General features: G+C 33.3%; 1 protein-coding gene across 3 annotated transcripts in view; it reads left to right on the top strand.

The window, feature by feature from the left end:
- Positions 1–17,387, top strand: part of LOC132728892 (galactocerebrosidase-like) — a 44,195-nt gene that overhangs the window by 10,787 nt on the left and 16,021 nt on the right. Inside the window, exons 5-13 of one of the 3 annotated variants that reach the window (XM_060714594.1) lie at positions 735–823; positions 1,547–1,711; positions 2,162–2,200; positions 7,391–7,542; positions 8,789–8,906; positions 9,193–9,230; positions 10,812–10,936; positions 12,577–12,716; positions 14,769–14,858. In XM_060714594.1, the coding sequence (XP_060570577.1) occupies positions 735–823; positions 1,547–1,711; positions 2,162–2,200; positions 7,391–7,542; positions 8,789–8,906; positions 9,193–9,230; positions 10,812–10,936; positions 12,577–12,716; positions 14,769–14,858 (956 nt within the window). Of the gene's footprint in view, positions 1–734; positions 824–1,546; positions 1,712–2,161; positions 2,201–3,448; positions 3,592–6,090; positions 6,234–7,390; positions 7,543–8,788; positions 8,907–9,192; positions 9,231–10,811; positions 10,937–12,576; positions 12,717–14,768; positions 14,859–17,387 lie in introns of all 3 variants that reach the window. The other 2 variants (XM_060714612.1, XM_060714603.1) reach the window with 2 other exon arrangements.

The raw sequence follows: 17,387 nt of genomic DNA, 5'->3' as shown, positions 1-17,387 counted from the left end.
TGTCTACCAAGTTTGTTCAAATAAAAGCCCTGGAGACAAAATTGGCCCCTCCCAGAGGGGGGGGAGGTCATTGTTTTTCCCTATATGTGTATAGTAAAAACTTTAAAAATCTTCTTAAAACTAGATCTTAGATATCTATCATGAAACATCTTCAAATTTGTGTCTACCAAGTTTATTCAAATAAAAGCCCCAGGGTTAAAATTGGCCCTGCCCCGGGGGCCTAAATACAGGTGAGCAGTTTCAGGGCCATCATAGCCCTCTTTTTATAGAATTTATGGTATATGTATACTTAAAAAATAATATACATGTATCCCCAACAGTGATTTTATTGCAAATTATTGTTTGGAATTAGGATGCGAGTAATAATATCATGAGGGTTTAGCATGTGTGATAAAATGCTGCACATTGAATGACACTCAAAATAATCACTGCTTGGGATATACTATTTTGATTCTCACATGATCAACAAATAAATGCTGCCGTAACCTATCTGTCTAAATTGTGCATAGTTACTTATTTTTAGTACATTGCATTTTTAACAGTTTTGTCTAAATATACATCGTCACCAGTGATTTTATTGCATATTTACTCACACTTACGGTTCTTATATGTTCAGTAGGGAAAAATGTGGGTTGTGTTAGAATAAATAGTTAATGTTTAATAGAATGTATGGTGAAGTGTATGGTTCATTAGGTTTAAAATGTATGGTGTAGTATACAGTTCATGTTTTACAGTTGGTAGTGAAGCTACTCATATATATCATGATGGTGATGAGAATTATGATAGAGGTTATGAATGGTGGATGATGAAAGAAGCTAAAAAGGTATTTGACTAAGTTTGTTTTTTTTAAAGAGGAAAATTTCATTGTAACTTTTTTAAGTAAATGCAGACAAAACCTGTGTATATTATTAAATATAAAGATTTTTTGACAGATTTTATGGCATTATATAAACTGTTAATATAACCCAAACCACTATGCGAGGGTTATATTGCAAACACCTGTTTATATTATGGTCATATAACCTGTCAGGAATATTTATAACTTATTTATAATACAGCAAACTTCCTTCGTTAGAGAAAAAAGTTAGGTTTCTTCATAAATTTACTGAAGCTGTGTATATTTAACTATATTAACATCATGATTATCCAATGAAAAATGACGTTACAAACATGCAGTATTATATACAAGCTGCATGTGAACCTTTTGCTGAATTATCTCAATAGGTATGTTTAGCTTAGTATTTGAAACAGTACATCCCAACTTTTAGGGATATCACAATGGTGTAAGGGTAGTTTGTCTGAGCCTAAAGTAAAGACATTTTGCAGCTTGGAATGACTTTATGCTAGTGGCAAAGCCTTTTGAAGTAATGGTACAGCATTGTTGATTGTAATTTTCACAGATTATTTTTAAATATAATTATGTACCTTATCAGTAAAAGTTTTATTATAACCTGTAGTTTTTTTCTGCCTGATAAAGTTTAAAGCTTGTAGCAGAATAGAATAACCTATATAGAATGATTGAAGCCATGGTTTGTATTGTTTATAGAGAAATCCAAAGATAAAACTGTATGGGTTACCATGGGTGTTTTCTGGCTGGGTTGGTAACGGTACAAATTCACCATACACCTACCCTGAGAGAACAGTGGAATACATCATTAAATGGATCAAGGGAGCTAAGCAGTATCATAATCTTGATATAGATTATATTGGGGTAAGAATTTAGAAAAAAATATTTTAGTTGTTGGGTCAGTGTGTTGACAACACCTACATTAACAACAGAATTCGGTCGAAGTTTTTTTATATAAATTCTTTGACAAATTTATGAATTTAAGCTTTGTAAATTTCATGATCTGATACTTTAGAGGAAATACTTTGCATGTTCATAATATGATATAAAGAAAGTAAATATATTTTAACTGGTAACTGTATTTTAAATTATATTGCAAGTGATGTAACACACCAACAATGTATTTGTTGTTGGATCAACATTGATTCCTTTCTTATATATTCTATATAGATGCTATAGTTTTAAAATAATCTTGCCTTTATATAGGATTTAGTTAATATTTATGCATTCTTCATTATATTTGTTATGCCAGCAGTTAAATTTAAATAAAATAGTTGTAGTAATCAAGCATGACTGACAGTATTTTTATTTCAGGAATGGAATGAACAAAACTACAATACAACATATTTAAAGGTAGATATAAGACTTTTTAAAAACTTTTTTAAACTTGATCACAATTCTTACTTTCTAAAAAGTTCAAAAGTCTATTAACAGTTTGGTTGCAAAATTTGAAGTTTTTCAATTTTCCTGAAGAATTTACTAATTGACTATTATTGTTATTGTGTTTGCATAACAGCATTGTGGAATGATTTGAAAATGCTATTCAGGGGATATTAATCTTGAAGCTGATTTAATATCAGTGGTATATCATTATAGTTTTATAGGTCAAGGTCAATCTTATTCTGATTGTAAGATACAGCATGTGTATGCTGTTCTAATGTCTGGAAGTCAAGGTCATAAAGTTCTCCCAACTACTCCCCCCCCCCCACCAAACAGATAGGATGTTATTCAGCCCAAAATATGTTTAATGTATCCCCTGGAAATTTGAAGAATTTTGTTGTATATTCATATCTTGATCTGAAATCAAAATATCAAGAAGGCTCTGGGTTCTGTTTTAACCCATGTTTTTAAACCCAAGTCTCAAACACTAGTAGGAAACACTGTCATCAGAACTGTACTTGAGTAATAGGTCATTTTTACTCCTTCTTTTTTTGAGTATTTGATAAGCATTTATATTTTACATATTATACTTTCTTGCATTCTTGTAAGATAAAAACAGGGTCATATTGCACAAAATATGATCTAGGTGGTCATTACAGTAAAATTGCTGATAGTCTTATATGTATACACATTGCTGATTACCAGGTGAGCGTTTATACTACAGAAGCACTTCTTGTTCTTATTGGAGTGGTCAGTACCCTGGACTAGTAATCTAATGATCGCTTAAGCCACATGGTTTCAAACCGTGTTAGGGGAAAACTGTTGTTTCCTTGAGCAAGGAACATTACACTCATTGCTCAAATAAAAATTGTTTTTTTATTTTCTTCATTATTAGATCTCTGCTTGAAGAATTTAAGTGCTGCATCTATTAATTTATTTTTGACAGAAAATGCTGTTTGAATCTGTTATTTAAACAGGGTGGCTGTGATATGTAACATTGTTTTTGATTGGTTGGCTAGTACCCCAATTGTAAATCCATTAGCGATTGGTTTCTTAGATAGACAGTTTTTTATATCAATATCACGACTGACACGGTCAATATCACTTTCTGTTGACCTTCAATCATGACAGGGAGAAATGTTGTCAAATAATTATATTTGATATAGAGCATTTTAAAGTGTATGGCTATAAGTCTGGTAGCAATATTATTCTCACATGTAGATGTTACGTCAAGCTTTAGACAAGGCTGGTTTTGTGTTTACACAAATTGTCGCAGCTGACGACTATGAAGCTGAATTTGAGACCAATCTTGCGGAGGAAATGTTAATAGATCCCGAGTTATCATCAGCTGTTGATGTGTTTGGGTAAGCGTAAAGTGTGTAGACAACATTTGCTCTATAATTAAATCCTGTCTTCGCCTATCATACTCCATTTACCAATTCCCCAAAAACTTACCCTGTACATGCCTCTCAGATTTCCATATGGAACATTTATTTTTTTGTGAGAGGGGGCATAGAAGTTTTGCTGTCTGCCTTTCAATCTAGAGGTAGTTTCATCCAGCCCTATTGGAATATCAGCCCCCTGTAGCCTTTATGGAGGCATCAGAATTGCGGCAACTTTTTAACCCTCGATGACTAAATGAGTTCAAATTACTGGAGTCTATGCATTTCTTAGCTCCACTATGTCAGCTGGTCTTGACCCCTGGTGTTGCTTTAAGGTTGTAACACAAGACGTTAGCCAAATTTGTCTTTCCTGTTTTTCTGCTTTCGGCTACATATGACCAAACTGTTGGTTGGCCATAAAACGAAACAAAAACTACAATAAGAGTCAATTGTTTCTTTATATGAGTACACTACTCATGTAAGTTTCAGGAAATGAAATTGCTTCAAATATCCTTCAAGATTTCTTTTGAATTAAACTAAACTAATTATTTTGAAACTAAATTGTGGGAAATCTCAAAACTGTATTAAGGGAGCGATTTTGTTAAACATGAATCAGCTTTCTAGTACCTTCAATTACGTAATCTTTGAATATTTAGTGTATAGCCAGCTTATTCGGTATCTGATGTACCTGAAACAAAAAAGTGGAAAATGTTGTTATTATACTTCTTTTCCTAATTTACCAAGTTCATATGGATGTACATTTAAAGTCCATTTGATATGTGATCATGATTTGTCTGTGTTAATCAAGAAATTATTCAAACCATATTTTCAATGGCATACAAATAGTAATATTTTTATGCAAGTTTTGTACAGAAAAGAAAGGGAAAAAGATGTAACTAAGTTTCAAAAGTAAATTTTCTAGAATACTTTTATGCCCCCGCCATATAATGGCTGGGGCAATTATAGTGTTACCCTGTTCCGTCATTCTGTCATTCCGTCATCATCAGTTTCTGTTCATTATCTTATTAACGGTTGCACAAATTCAACTCAAATTTGACATATGGATATGTCATGAGAAAATACAGGTCAAGTTAGAATTTGGTCATGGTTTGATGATTTTTTGCAGAGTAATGCCCCTTTCTTTTTGAAAATAATATGAAATTTTCTGTTTCTGTACATGATCTCCCCAACAGTGTTACACATTCAACTCAAATTTGACATATGGATATGTCAAAAGAATGTGCAGGTCAAGTTTGAATTTGGTCGTGTTTTGATGATTTTTGGCAGAATTATTTCACTTTCACTTAGAAAATAATATGAAATTTTCAGTTTCTGTTCATTATCTCCTCTAGGGTATTACACATATGTCACGAGAAAATACAGGTCAAGTTAGAATTTGGTCATGGTTTGATGATTTTTGGCAGAGTAATGCCCCTTTAACTTTGAAAAAAAAAGAGGAAATTTTCAGTTCCCATTGACATTATCACCCCAACAGTTGTACATATTCAACTCAAATTAAAGATATGGATATGTCATAAGGATGCATTGGTCAATTTCGAAATTGGTCATGGTTTAATGATAGCTGACAGAGTTATCCCTCTTGAACTTTGAAAAAATCAGAAATTTTAAGTTTCCGTTCATTATCTCCCCAATGGTTGTACACATTCAACTCAAATTTGACATATAGATATATCTTAGGAATAAGCAGTTCAAGTTTGAATTTGGTCATGGTTCAATGATTTTGGACAAAGTTATCTCTCTTGAGTGTTGGAAAAATTTAGAATTTTCAGTTTCAGCACTCATACTTTTGTTGAAATGTATGTAGCCATTATTTTGGCTACAAATATGCAATATGCAATTTACAATAGGTTAACACTGAATAGTTTCAGTGCCTTGAACTTTGTATAAAAATGGTTTGTGTAAATATTGAATTGTTTTAAGGGCTTTGAACTTAAAATGAAAAAAAATAATCTGTGCAAACAAATTTGGCACTAAATATTATAACATCTGAAATTTTGGCTGCATGCTGGGGCATCTGTGGCGTGATGACACATTTCTAGTTTTAAAATTAGATTTATTTTAGTCATGTAAACTGTCTAAAATTAAAAATAAACTGTACACTTTCTTTGTACATGTTTGTTTTCAGTATTTTGGGTACTTATCTCTCCTGATTGTTTTACCATATGTTAACCTGCAAGCTAAAAAATGAAATTTTGACTATAAATTGCAAATTTAATTGCTTAAGAAATTCAACGTTCAAGCAGCATATTGCAGAGGTAGAAATAAGCACTAACCCTACAGCAAAAAAAACTAGCAGATTGATTTTCAGGGAAAAAAACTCTAAGCTTACAGTTAAAATTTCTTAGTTTCTAGCCTGACTTGCTGGTACATTTCAATGATAATTTTCATGACTGAATTATTGGTGAGCCCCTTAATTAGACCATTTGGTCTTCCATTGATTTTCTTTGTTTTTTAATGTAGATGTTACGGAAAGCTTTAGACAAGAACAGTTTTGAACATATTCAAATTGTGGCAGCTGATGATTTCCAAGCTGAATTTGAAACTAATCTTGCACGAGACATGTTACTAGATCAAGAACTCTCCTCTGCCATTAATTTCTTTGGGTAAGCTTGGTTACTTCCCTTCTCCTGCTGTAAAATTTAGAGATATGCCTTGAAAGCTAGTTATATAAACCAGTCTAACATATATTAAACTGACTGGTTGATCCACTTCTGTACTGATTTCAAATAAATTCAGAAATGACTTGATTGGATTTTTGAATGAAGGATATATTTTTTTTGTACAAAATGTTTACAAAATGAGACTTGATTACAAATTGAAAACTAAAACAAGATAATAATAATACTAGTAATAAGAAACTTTGCATGATACTGTTGCATGTACCTTTATACCTTATCTTTCATTAAGCAACTATCTGCATGAGCAAGCAACTTAATTTTAGCCTTTATAAGACAAGATAGAAATTTTGAGCATGAAGAAGGTGGGCGATTGCTTTGAACACTGCATGCATAAGAAAGTCTTTTGAATAGCATGTTAAGAAATCTTTATTAATTTATCCATAGTTGTTACTCATCAAGAGTTAGTTTCTAGTTGAACATTTTACTGGAGCTACTCAATATTAATGTAGCGTTATCTAATGTACCAATCTTTAAATCATCAATAAGTTTTGTACAATGCTTCCTTGGTTAAATCTTAATTAAGACTTGATTAAAGTTACGGATCATCATCAAAGATGAAAATTGAAGCACAAACAGTCAAGCATGATTTTATTGCACTTTATTGCACAAGTTAAAGCACAAAAATTGTCAAGGGATGTAAGTGAAAATAGATTTTATAAATAAAATTGGAGAGCAACTTCAGGAAATATTATTTTGTAATATCATGGCTTTATAGCTTTTGAATATTTTAAGGTACATGTCATGCAAGAATTAGTAAAGAAGCTCGTTCATGTTATAACAAATTGTTAAAGGCAAAATAGTGCTACCTTTTAGTATTTCCAGTTTTTCTTCTACATATATCTCAAGCTTACTCTTTGGCTGTGTTGGGAGTGCAGTTACTTTGATCTGGCTTAATTTGTATAAATACAAATGATGCAGACCTATTTTGTACAGGTTATAATTGCTGCCATTTTCTTAATGTAAAATGACTTCAGTACAGGAAAATGGATGAACAGGCATTAATTGTCAGTTCACAAATTTCAATGCGAAGAGGAATTTTTTTTTTTTAAAGAATTAATGCATGCAATTTTGGTTAATTTTAGATGCTAAGAGCGTCCTTAGATTCTAATGGTATGCAGCATATTAAGATAGTAGCTGCTGATGATTTTGGAGCAGACTATGCATCTAAACAAAGCAATCTTGTACGAGACATGGGTCTGGATCCACTCTTATCATCTGCTGTAGATTATTATGGGTTCGGTCAATCTTATTTTATATCCCTTAGCTCTCCTGTGCTTTGATACCATAATAGTGCAAAATACATAGGGTTTCAATTGTAAGTGTCATAATTTAAAACATTTAAAGTTGAAGATTTAGTTTAGGATAATATAAGGACCTTCATTGTCTCAAAACTTGAAAAATATATGCAAATAGGAGAAAAGTTAGAGAACTATTTTCAGAGTAGCTAATCCAAGCTGTTTCTATTATACGCAAAAAAGACCACAAAATAGTGTTTGAGTAATTTTTGGGAAAATGTCTTTTGACATTTAAATCTTTGAGGCTATGAAGAAAGTATAACAATAACAGCTAGATATAAACATTTTAAATTGATATACTATACCTGTTTTATTGTAGAGAGGCATGTAGCTTATGCACCATCTTTGTATTTATTCAATTACCTTATATCCACACTGCATCTTCTTCCACTATATTATATGACCGATTAAACTTTTACCAGTATAAACCATTAAAATACTGTATAAGTGGATATTCCTGCATGTTGAAAAGTTAGCAGATTAAAAATTCCAGAAATTTCGCGTGATGAAATATTAGCGAATCATGCATGTGTAGAATTTAATTACAGGTTGGTTGATATTTACGCTAGAGGAAATTTTAGCGATTTCCGTCAATTTGCTTAATTTGCCGATATTTCCACATCGCTGACTTAACTGCTTATACAGTAGTATATAACTATGTCCTCTTTTATACAGTGTGCATTGTAAAATTCTTTTCCTGTTATATTTAACCATTCACCAGTCCACTTTGCATCAGTTGACCATTCATATAAAGTATTTTTTCGTACACCAGTAAAATATAATTGGTACCAAGGTATTTGTAATAGTTGAACAGTCCATTGGTCCCACTAGAGAACAAAAGGTTTGAAGATGTTCTGTTTAAATCTTGTTGGTAAATATTCTCTATGCATATCATTTTTTTTTTCAGAATAAACATTTTTTTTGGTGCAAAATGACCAAAAAATGTTGAAATGCACAAAATTTTAATCGCACAAAATATTTGATATTCAATTTAATTCTGAGTGTATTTCACAAATTTTCCACTTTAAGGGCTTCAATGTAAGAATTTGTAATTTTATATATTTAGGCTTTTTTTACCACCTAAGTGGAATAATAATTTAATAAATTAAATTTAAAATTAATACTTTTATCATAATTCCATGATATACATTGCTTGTAAAAGAATACAATTTTTCTTCATTTTAGTGTTCATTATTCAAGTACCCAGAGTAATCTGGGGTCTATAATGTGGGGCAAACAACTGTGGGCATCAGAGGACTATAGTACATTTAATGATGTACATGGAGCAAGGTGCTGGGCTCGGGTATGTTTGGCTTTCTTATGTAAATAGCATAAACAAGCCCAGTATTGCTGTATTTATTTCAAATAATTTAAAATAATTTTAATGATAGAAAAAAATATAACTTAACAAAAATTATAATCACAAAAATAGACTTATATGAAGGGTCATTGCAAAACCAACTGTTAAAAAGTGCTTGTATTTTCATTTACCATATTAGTTTGTATTACCATGATATATTATATGCATGTATATACTTCGGCTGTAACAAAACTGAAATGTTAAATGCATAAATCACTTCTATTTTTAGATTTTGAATCAGAACTATGTGAATGGACTGATGACAAGGTATGTTTTTGTGTTATTTGGCATGTCTTTTCAAATCAGAAAATAGATAATTTTGTTATATATCTACACTATGATTTTAATGTTTAACCCATTACTGTATTAGCATATTGTGAAAAATGGCTGTTTTCTTTGAATAGCCTCCTGTTACAAGTTCAAATTGCTATGAAACTATAAACAAAGGCTTCAATACTGTTCAAACTTGGCACAAATGTTGACTGGACCAGAGCCTTTGTAACAGCATGCTCAATTGCAAATGTGCTGTTACCATGGCAACAAGGGACATTTCAAAATTGCCAAAAATCACAATGTTGCGTTGATTTTTCTATCAAAACTGATTTCAAAGTGCTGCAACTTCTCAATGGATAGAGTTAAAGGCTTTTCAGCATTGGTTACATGTTACATTAACGTCAACCTGAGGCCTTTTTAGCCTCTCACAAGCCCAAAGTTTTCTTGGAGATGAGGGGGTCTGCTGCCCCCCTTCAAACCCCCAAACAGAAGGGGGCACATTCCCCCTCTGGCACCCCCTTGATGTATCTATTTGATAAGGGATGGTGCCAAAAAAGTAATCAGTTTTTTTAACACCATTTCTCAAAGGAAAACCAGTGTTTGGGTCTAAAAAGGGCATTTTATTTTCACTATTTGATGCCACAAAAGGGGGGGGGGTTGGTGACTGACCCTCAGAACACTTCTATATTAATTAATGGGTTAAATAATTGTTCAAATAAGTTAGTCTTTGTAAACTCGAGAATTACCACAAGAAAAGGACAATTTGTTAAAGTGACATTATGCTCCTTTTTATTGCTGTCAAATTGTGTTGAATTAGTAAAATATTTTAATAAAGTCTGGAAACAAAGTGATCCCTCGGAAGCATTAATCACGACAAAATTACAAGAGAATTGCAGACTCAATTTGATTGAGTCTGTACATGAGGGATAATGTAAAGTGCAACATCCCTCATGCCCTTTAGCACCGGCTTGAGCGGTACTCAATTCTCAACACTTAATAGTGCTGGCATCAATGATCCCGAAAGACCAGAATAAAAAGTTGACCACCATAATGCTGATTGACCAATAATTGATTATTAAGAATGTTTAAGATAAAATATAAAATTTACCTACAATAAGAGTAAAACAAGGCTGCTATATTCTTTAAAAAACTGAACACTACTGATATATTTTGAAGGATGTCTCTAGAATTATTATTTATAAGTCACCTGAGTTTCTAATGATATCTGTGTAGTAAAATACAAAACTAAATTTAAAAAATAATTATGGCAAAATGGATATTTTTTTTCTTTAATCTGTACACTCACCATTTACACCGAGATGTGCTTAATGTCACTTTAAACAGCAGCTTGGCCTAGAAGTTAACCAGAAGGACTAGTTAATCTAAGGATTGCTGGCCATTTGTGTTCAAATCCTGGCCGGGGCAAGCTGTTGTTTCCTTGAGCAAGAAACTTTACACTCATTGCTTAGTACGAACAGATTCAAGAGTGTTTCAATAAGCTTACAGCTTCCAACATTAACTAAAATAAATTAGTAAAAACTAACACAAGATTATATTATAAGTATAATATTTCAGTACAATATCTTGGAACTTGATAGCAGCATACTATGAGGGTATGCCTTATCAGAGATGTGGTCTGATGACTGCTAACAGTCCATGGAGTGGACATTACAGTGTTGATTCTACCATTTGGATGACCGGTAACAACATTTCTTACTTATATGACAACAAAAAAATATAGCAATATTTTTATTACAATAATAAAATGAAGACTATAAATGCTTACATTTGATTGGTTGCTTTGAAGCCTAAAGTTTAAAGTAAACAATGATAATTCACAATAGGTTGAAATACATAAGTGACTTTTGACACTTAAGTGTGTATTACCCTTGTTGATTTAATGTTCTTGTCTTTCAACAAGTTTTATCTGTAGTACTGTAAAATCTGTTATTCGTTGGGAACTATTTTTAGCTCACCTGTCACAAACTGACAGGGTGAGCTTTTGTGATCGCTTTTCGTCCGGCGTCCGGCCGTCATCTGTCCGTAAACTTTTACTTTAAATGACATCTACTCATAAACCACTAAGCCAATTTCATCCAAACTTCACAGGAATGTTCCTTTGGTGGTCACCTTTAAAAATTGTTCAAAGAATTTAATTCCTTGCAGAACTCTGGTTGCCGTGGCAACAGAGAGAAAAACTTTTAAAAAAACCCAAAGAGCTAGAGCTTAAATATTTTGGATGAAACATCTTCTAGTGAGTGTCTACCAAGTTTTTCAAATAAAAGCCCTGGGGTCAAAATTGGCCCCGTCCCACTGGCCCAGGGGGTCATTGATTTTTCCTATATGCATATAGTAAAAACTTAAAAATTTTCTTTTAAAGAACTCAAAGAGATGGAGCTAAGATATTTATCATGAAACATGTTCTTATGGGTGTCTGCCAAGTTTGTTCAAATAAAAGCCCTGGGGTCAAAATTGGCCCCGCCCCGGGGGTCCTTGATTTTCCTTATATGTGTATAGCAAAAACTTAAACAATCTTCTTTAAAAAAACCCAAATAGCTAGAGTTTAGATATTTAGCATGAAACATATTCTAGTGAGTGTCTACAAAGTTTGTTCAAATAAAAGCCCTGGGGTCAAAATTGGCCCTGCCCGGGGGTCATTGATTTCCCTTATATGTGTATAGCAAAAACTTAAACAATCTTCTTTGAAAAAACCCAAATAGCTAGAGTTTAGATATTAAGCATGAAACATCTTTTAGTAATTTAGTAAGTGTCTACAAAGTTTGTTCAAAAGTCCCGGGGTCAAAACTGGCCCGGCCCCAGGGGTGTCATTGTTTTTTACTATATGTGTATTATAAAAACTTAATAAATCTTCTTTCAAAAAACCCAATGAGCTTGAGTTTAGATGTTTAGCATGAAACATCTTCTTATGGGTGTCTACCAAGTTTGTTCAAATAAAAAGCCTTGGGTTAAAATTGGCCCTGCCCGGGGGGGGGGGGGGGGGGTCATTGTTTTTCATTATATGTGTGTAGTAAAAACTTAACATCATGAAACATCTTCTATAATGGGTGTCTTCCAAGTTTGTTCAAATAAAAGCCCTGGGGTTTAAACTGGCCCCGCTCCGGGGGCCCATATACAGGTGAGCGACCTCAGGGCCATCATGGCCCTCTTGTTTGTGATTTTTGTCTTATTTTGCATTGCATTATTTACATTTTACCGTTTGGAAAAATATGCAGTCCATGAATTTAATTACCCATGAAAGTCTTCTTTGTGACAAAGTTTTATGCCCTCGAAATTACATTAATTCATAGTAATGTGTTATATGTACATGTATTACTTTCAGCTCACACAGCACAGTTTACGGAGCCAGGATGGATTTATCTGAGTCATCATTCAGGTGTTGGTCATCTTGTTGGTGGAGGAAGCTATGTTGCCCTCACTAGTCCTGATAAAACACAACTTACAATTGTTATAGAGACTATAGTAAGTACTGCATGCTATTATTTTACAATTTCAATATACATGTATCTCTTCTCACATCTTGTAGAGGGGCCCTCCGTGGCTGAGTGGTAAGATCACTGACTTCAAAGCACTTCCTTCTCCTAACTTGGGTTTAAATCCCTTTGGATTCTTTCATTATGGGAACCTCATAGCTAGTTAATGAAAGGTCAATGGTTCTACTCAAGTGCTGACTTTCACCGGAAATAATGCATTGAGGTGCACCCTAAGGATTTTGTCAACCAGTAAAACTGGATAGTCATCATATTTTGGTATGACTTAAAAACCAACCAAGCAAGAAAAAGTTGAAAAAAAGGTATAATGAAGATTAATTATATCTGTCATATGTTCAGATTTGAATATCGGTTCCAAGGTTGCCCACGGGCGGGTACCGAAGGATAGATATTTTGATCTGAATCACAAACACATGTCGGATATATATTCTTGCATATTCTACCATATTCTATCATATTCTATCATATTTTAAATGGTTTATACCCATTTATTTACAACTACATTCATAACGGCAAAATGATGTCATCATTGATACACAGTTTAATTCTAAGATGCACTGGAATGAAGTCAATTTAATGCAGTTTATTCATAAAATGTGCTGAAATGAAGTCATGTAAAGCATGCGACTGATCTAGCTATACAAAATTTCCCTCGAAAAAAAAATTGATAAAACTAACAGAAACACCAATCTGATATTAAAGAATCCTGTCAATTAGATAAAGATATATAAAAGGGTGACAATTCCATTGGAAATATATAATGATTGAATTATTAAAGTGATTTCCCTTCACTGTTTCAAATACCCTGCTTATGTGTAAAGTATTTCATGTGTATAATGTACTGGCTATTGAGATGTTTATGAAATAAGGAAAATCATTAAACAAATATCACCAAATTTTATCTAAATTAAGATTATACCGTGTCCGATTTTGTTACTGTTATTGCTTGAAGATGACGGCAATTATTTTCATACATACCGTATATGTAAATTTGTCAAAACATCCAACACATTTTTTTCATTAATTGTAACGCTACATGAGAGCCTTTTTCCTAATCGAAAATACCAGAGTTTAGCTGTAAATACCGTAGTGACAACACGGCCATTATCAAGGCTTTGCGCGAAGCGAAACGATACATCATGTAGAATAAAATGCAAGTATTTATGTCTTCAATGTCAATACAATAATTTTTACGCATCTTTTCTTTAATATTTATTTTCCTCAATTGATTACAGGAAGTAAGTGTGTTGTAAACGGTAGTTTTGCTATGATTGGTCAAAGTGGAGTAGTTTTCGTCTATCAAAATATTCCGATTTCGATTATTCGAACCCATCGATTATTCGAAGTAAATACTCAGTCCCAGGCACTTTGAATAAACGGGGTTGGACTGTATTTAAAAAAATATAAAAATGTGTTAAAATCTCTTACCACTGCTATTTACATAGAGAATATTGAATGAGTGTAGAGTTAATACTAAATCTATTGAATGAGTTAAATAGAATCATATAATTTGAGCCTCTTGTAATCTTGTTATACAATTTTAATACCCCTCACATTTTGTTGTAATGTTAATTTCCCATAGGCCACTGGGAGTTATTCATACTGTTAATTTAAGCGTACCATGTGACTGAAAATCTGTACTGTTACATAGGTAACAGTACTTTTTCACAGTAAAAATCTTATAATAAAAACCTAAAGAAACTGTGTCTCAATGAAGTATTTGTTTGGGGTAATAATATTAATAACACTTGGGTTTGTGAGTAACAATAAAAATATCATCTCTCGTAAAAATACTGTTATCCAAGGTGTTAGCCTAGGGTACCATTATTTCCCTAGGGATGAAATATTAACTGTTACTCACAAATCTATATGTTATTTATATACTGTCAAATTTCGACAGTATCAAACTATTTTATTTAAGTAAAATATATCAGATTTATAGCCCTGCTTTGTCATTGACATAAAATAGTTTGTAATCCCTAATGAAAACTGATCTTATACTAGTATATTGGTAATTTTACAGGATTATGCAGATTCTAAGTGTCTACATGAAGCTCTACCACAATACACTGTTGTCAATCAAACTATTAAATTTAATCTGGAAGGCAGTTTTGTAAGTATAATGCATTCAATAATATATATTTATGATAACTTTCTTTTTAGCTCGACTATTCGATAAGAATAAGTAGAGCTATTGTAGTCACCCGAGCATCTGCGTCAGCGTAACCACTTTTGTTAACCAGTTTTTCAACGAAAACCGGGTTATTGTAATGCCGAAGTCGGCGGGCGGGTAGGCGGGCGGGCGTCAACTTTTGGTTTCCGCTCAATAACTTTAGTTTGCTTTGGCCTATTGACACCAAACTTGGTGTGTAGGTAGCTTATATCAAGAGGCAGCTTGGGATTGCTAGCCAGGTGTCTGTGATCAAGGTCAAGGTCAGTGTTACTAAAAATAGAAATTCAGTTTCTGCTCAATAACTTGAGTTTGCTTTGACCTATTGACACCAAACTTGTTGTATGGATAGCTTATATCAAGAGGCAGCTTGGGATTGCTACCCACGTGTCTGTGATTAAGGTCAAGGTCACTGTTACTAAAAATAGAAATTCAGTTTCCGCTCAATAACTTGAGTTTGCTTTGACCTATTGACACCAAACTTGGTGTATAGATAGCTTATATCAAGAGGCAGCTTGGGATTGCTACCCTGGTGTCTGTGATCAAGGTCAAGGTCACTGTTACTAAAAATAGAAATTCAGTTTCCGCTCAATAACTTGAGTTTGCTTTGGCCTATTGACACCAAACTTGGTGTATGGATAGCTTATATCAAGAGGCAGCTTGGGATTGCTACCCAGGTGTCTGTGATTAAGGTCAAGGTCACTGTTACTAAATATAGAAATTCAGTTTCTGTTAAATAACCTTGAGTTTGCTTTGGCCTATTGACACCAAACTTGGTGTATAGATAGCTCATATCAAGAGGCAGCTTGGGATTGCTATCCAGGTGTCTGTGATCAAGTTTAAGGTCACTGTTACTAAAAATAGAAATTCAGTTTCTGCTCAAGACCTTGACTTTGCTTTGGCCTATTGACACCTAACTTGGTGTATGGATAGCTTATATCAAGAGGCAGCTTGGGATTGCTACCCAGGTGTCTGTTGTCAAGGTCAAGGTCACTGTTACTAAAAATAGAAATTCAGTTTCTGCTCAATAACTTGAGTTTGCTTTGGCCTATTGACACCAAACTTGATGAATGGGTAGCTTTGACAAGAGGCAGCTTGGGATTGCTACCCAGGTGTCTGTGATCAAGGTTAATGTATTTAGTTTTCATGTTATAACTTGAGTTTGCTTTGACCTTTTGACACCAAACTTGCTGAGTTGCAGCTTTTGATTGCCACTAAGATATCTGGGAGCAAGTTCAAGGTCATTTGCTTACAATAGAATTTTCAGCTTCTACTCAATAACTTCAGTGCTTTTTGACCTATTGATTGCTGTCACATCAAAACTTGGTCGTTGAAAACCTGGTTTTCGTCGCATTGCGGCGCTTCTTGTTAAAGTTTTTGTAATACCTCAAATATTTTCAAAGTCCATTGACATATGGCTTTGAAACTAAAATTGCACACTTGTTCACCATCATGACCCCAACCTGTAGACAGGAGGAGATAACTGTATCAAGCATTTTGACAGAATTGTACCCCTTTTCAGACTTAAAATTTACGTTAAAGTTTGCATACCACCTCAGATATTTTCTTATACTATTGACATCTGGCTTTGAAACAAGTTGAAATTTTATACTTTTCTTTTAGAGCATAATAGCCTATAACAGTAACATGGATTTGAAGGAAAATTTGACCCTTTTGTTAACTTAGAAAATTTTACATTATCAAGGCTCTTTTACTATCAAGCACTAAGAATAGTCAAGCGTTGCTGTCCTACCGACAGCTCTTGTTTACTAACATTTTCATTAGCTCACTAGAGCCGAAGGCTCAGGGTGAGCTATTAGTATCAAAGGGGGATACTCCAACGTCCGTCGTCCGTCGTCATACATCAACAATCGTCTTCTTCTCTGAAACCACTGGACAGATTTACTTCAAATTTGGTCTGTAGCATCCTTATGAAAGTCACACTTGAATTTGCTCATGTCATTTCAATTGGCCCCTTTTAGGGGTCAGCAGAGCTAAAAAAATAGAAAAACCTTTAAACATCTTCTACTACAGAACTAATTGATGGATGATCACCAAACTTTGCCTGTAGCATTCTTGGGTAGTCTTTTATCAAGTTTGCTCATATTAATTTGATTGGCCCCTTTTAGGGATCTCTAGGGCTAAAAATAGAAAAACCTTTACACATCTTCTTCTACAAAACCAATGGATGGATGATCACCAAACTATGTCTCTATCATTCTTGGGTAGTCTTTTATCAAATTTGCTCATATTAAATTGATTGGCCCCTTTTAGGGGCCGCTAAAGCTAAAAATAGAAAAATCTTTAAACATCTATATCTAGAGAACTAATTGATGGATGATCGGTAGCATTCTTGGGTAGTCTTTTATCAAATTTGATTGGACCCTTTTAGGGGTCTCTAGGGCTTAAAATAGAAAAACTTTTTAAAGTCTTCTATAGAACTAATTGATGAAAGATCACCAAATTTTGTCT

This window comes from Ruditapes philippinarum, unplaced genomic scaffold (assembly GCF_026571515.1).
Source record: "Ruditapes philippinarum isolate M1 unplaced genomic scaffold, ASM2657151v2 ctg989_1_1_1_1, whole genome shotgun sequence".
Lineage (NCBI taxonomy): Eukaryota > Metazoa > Mollusca > Bivalvia > Venerida > Veneridae > Ruditapes > Ruditapes philippinarum.
The sequence above is the reverse complement of the archived record's forward strand: the minus strand, read 5'-3'. Positions and strand labels throughout refer to the sequence as shown.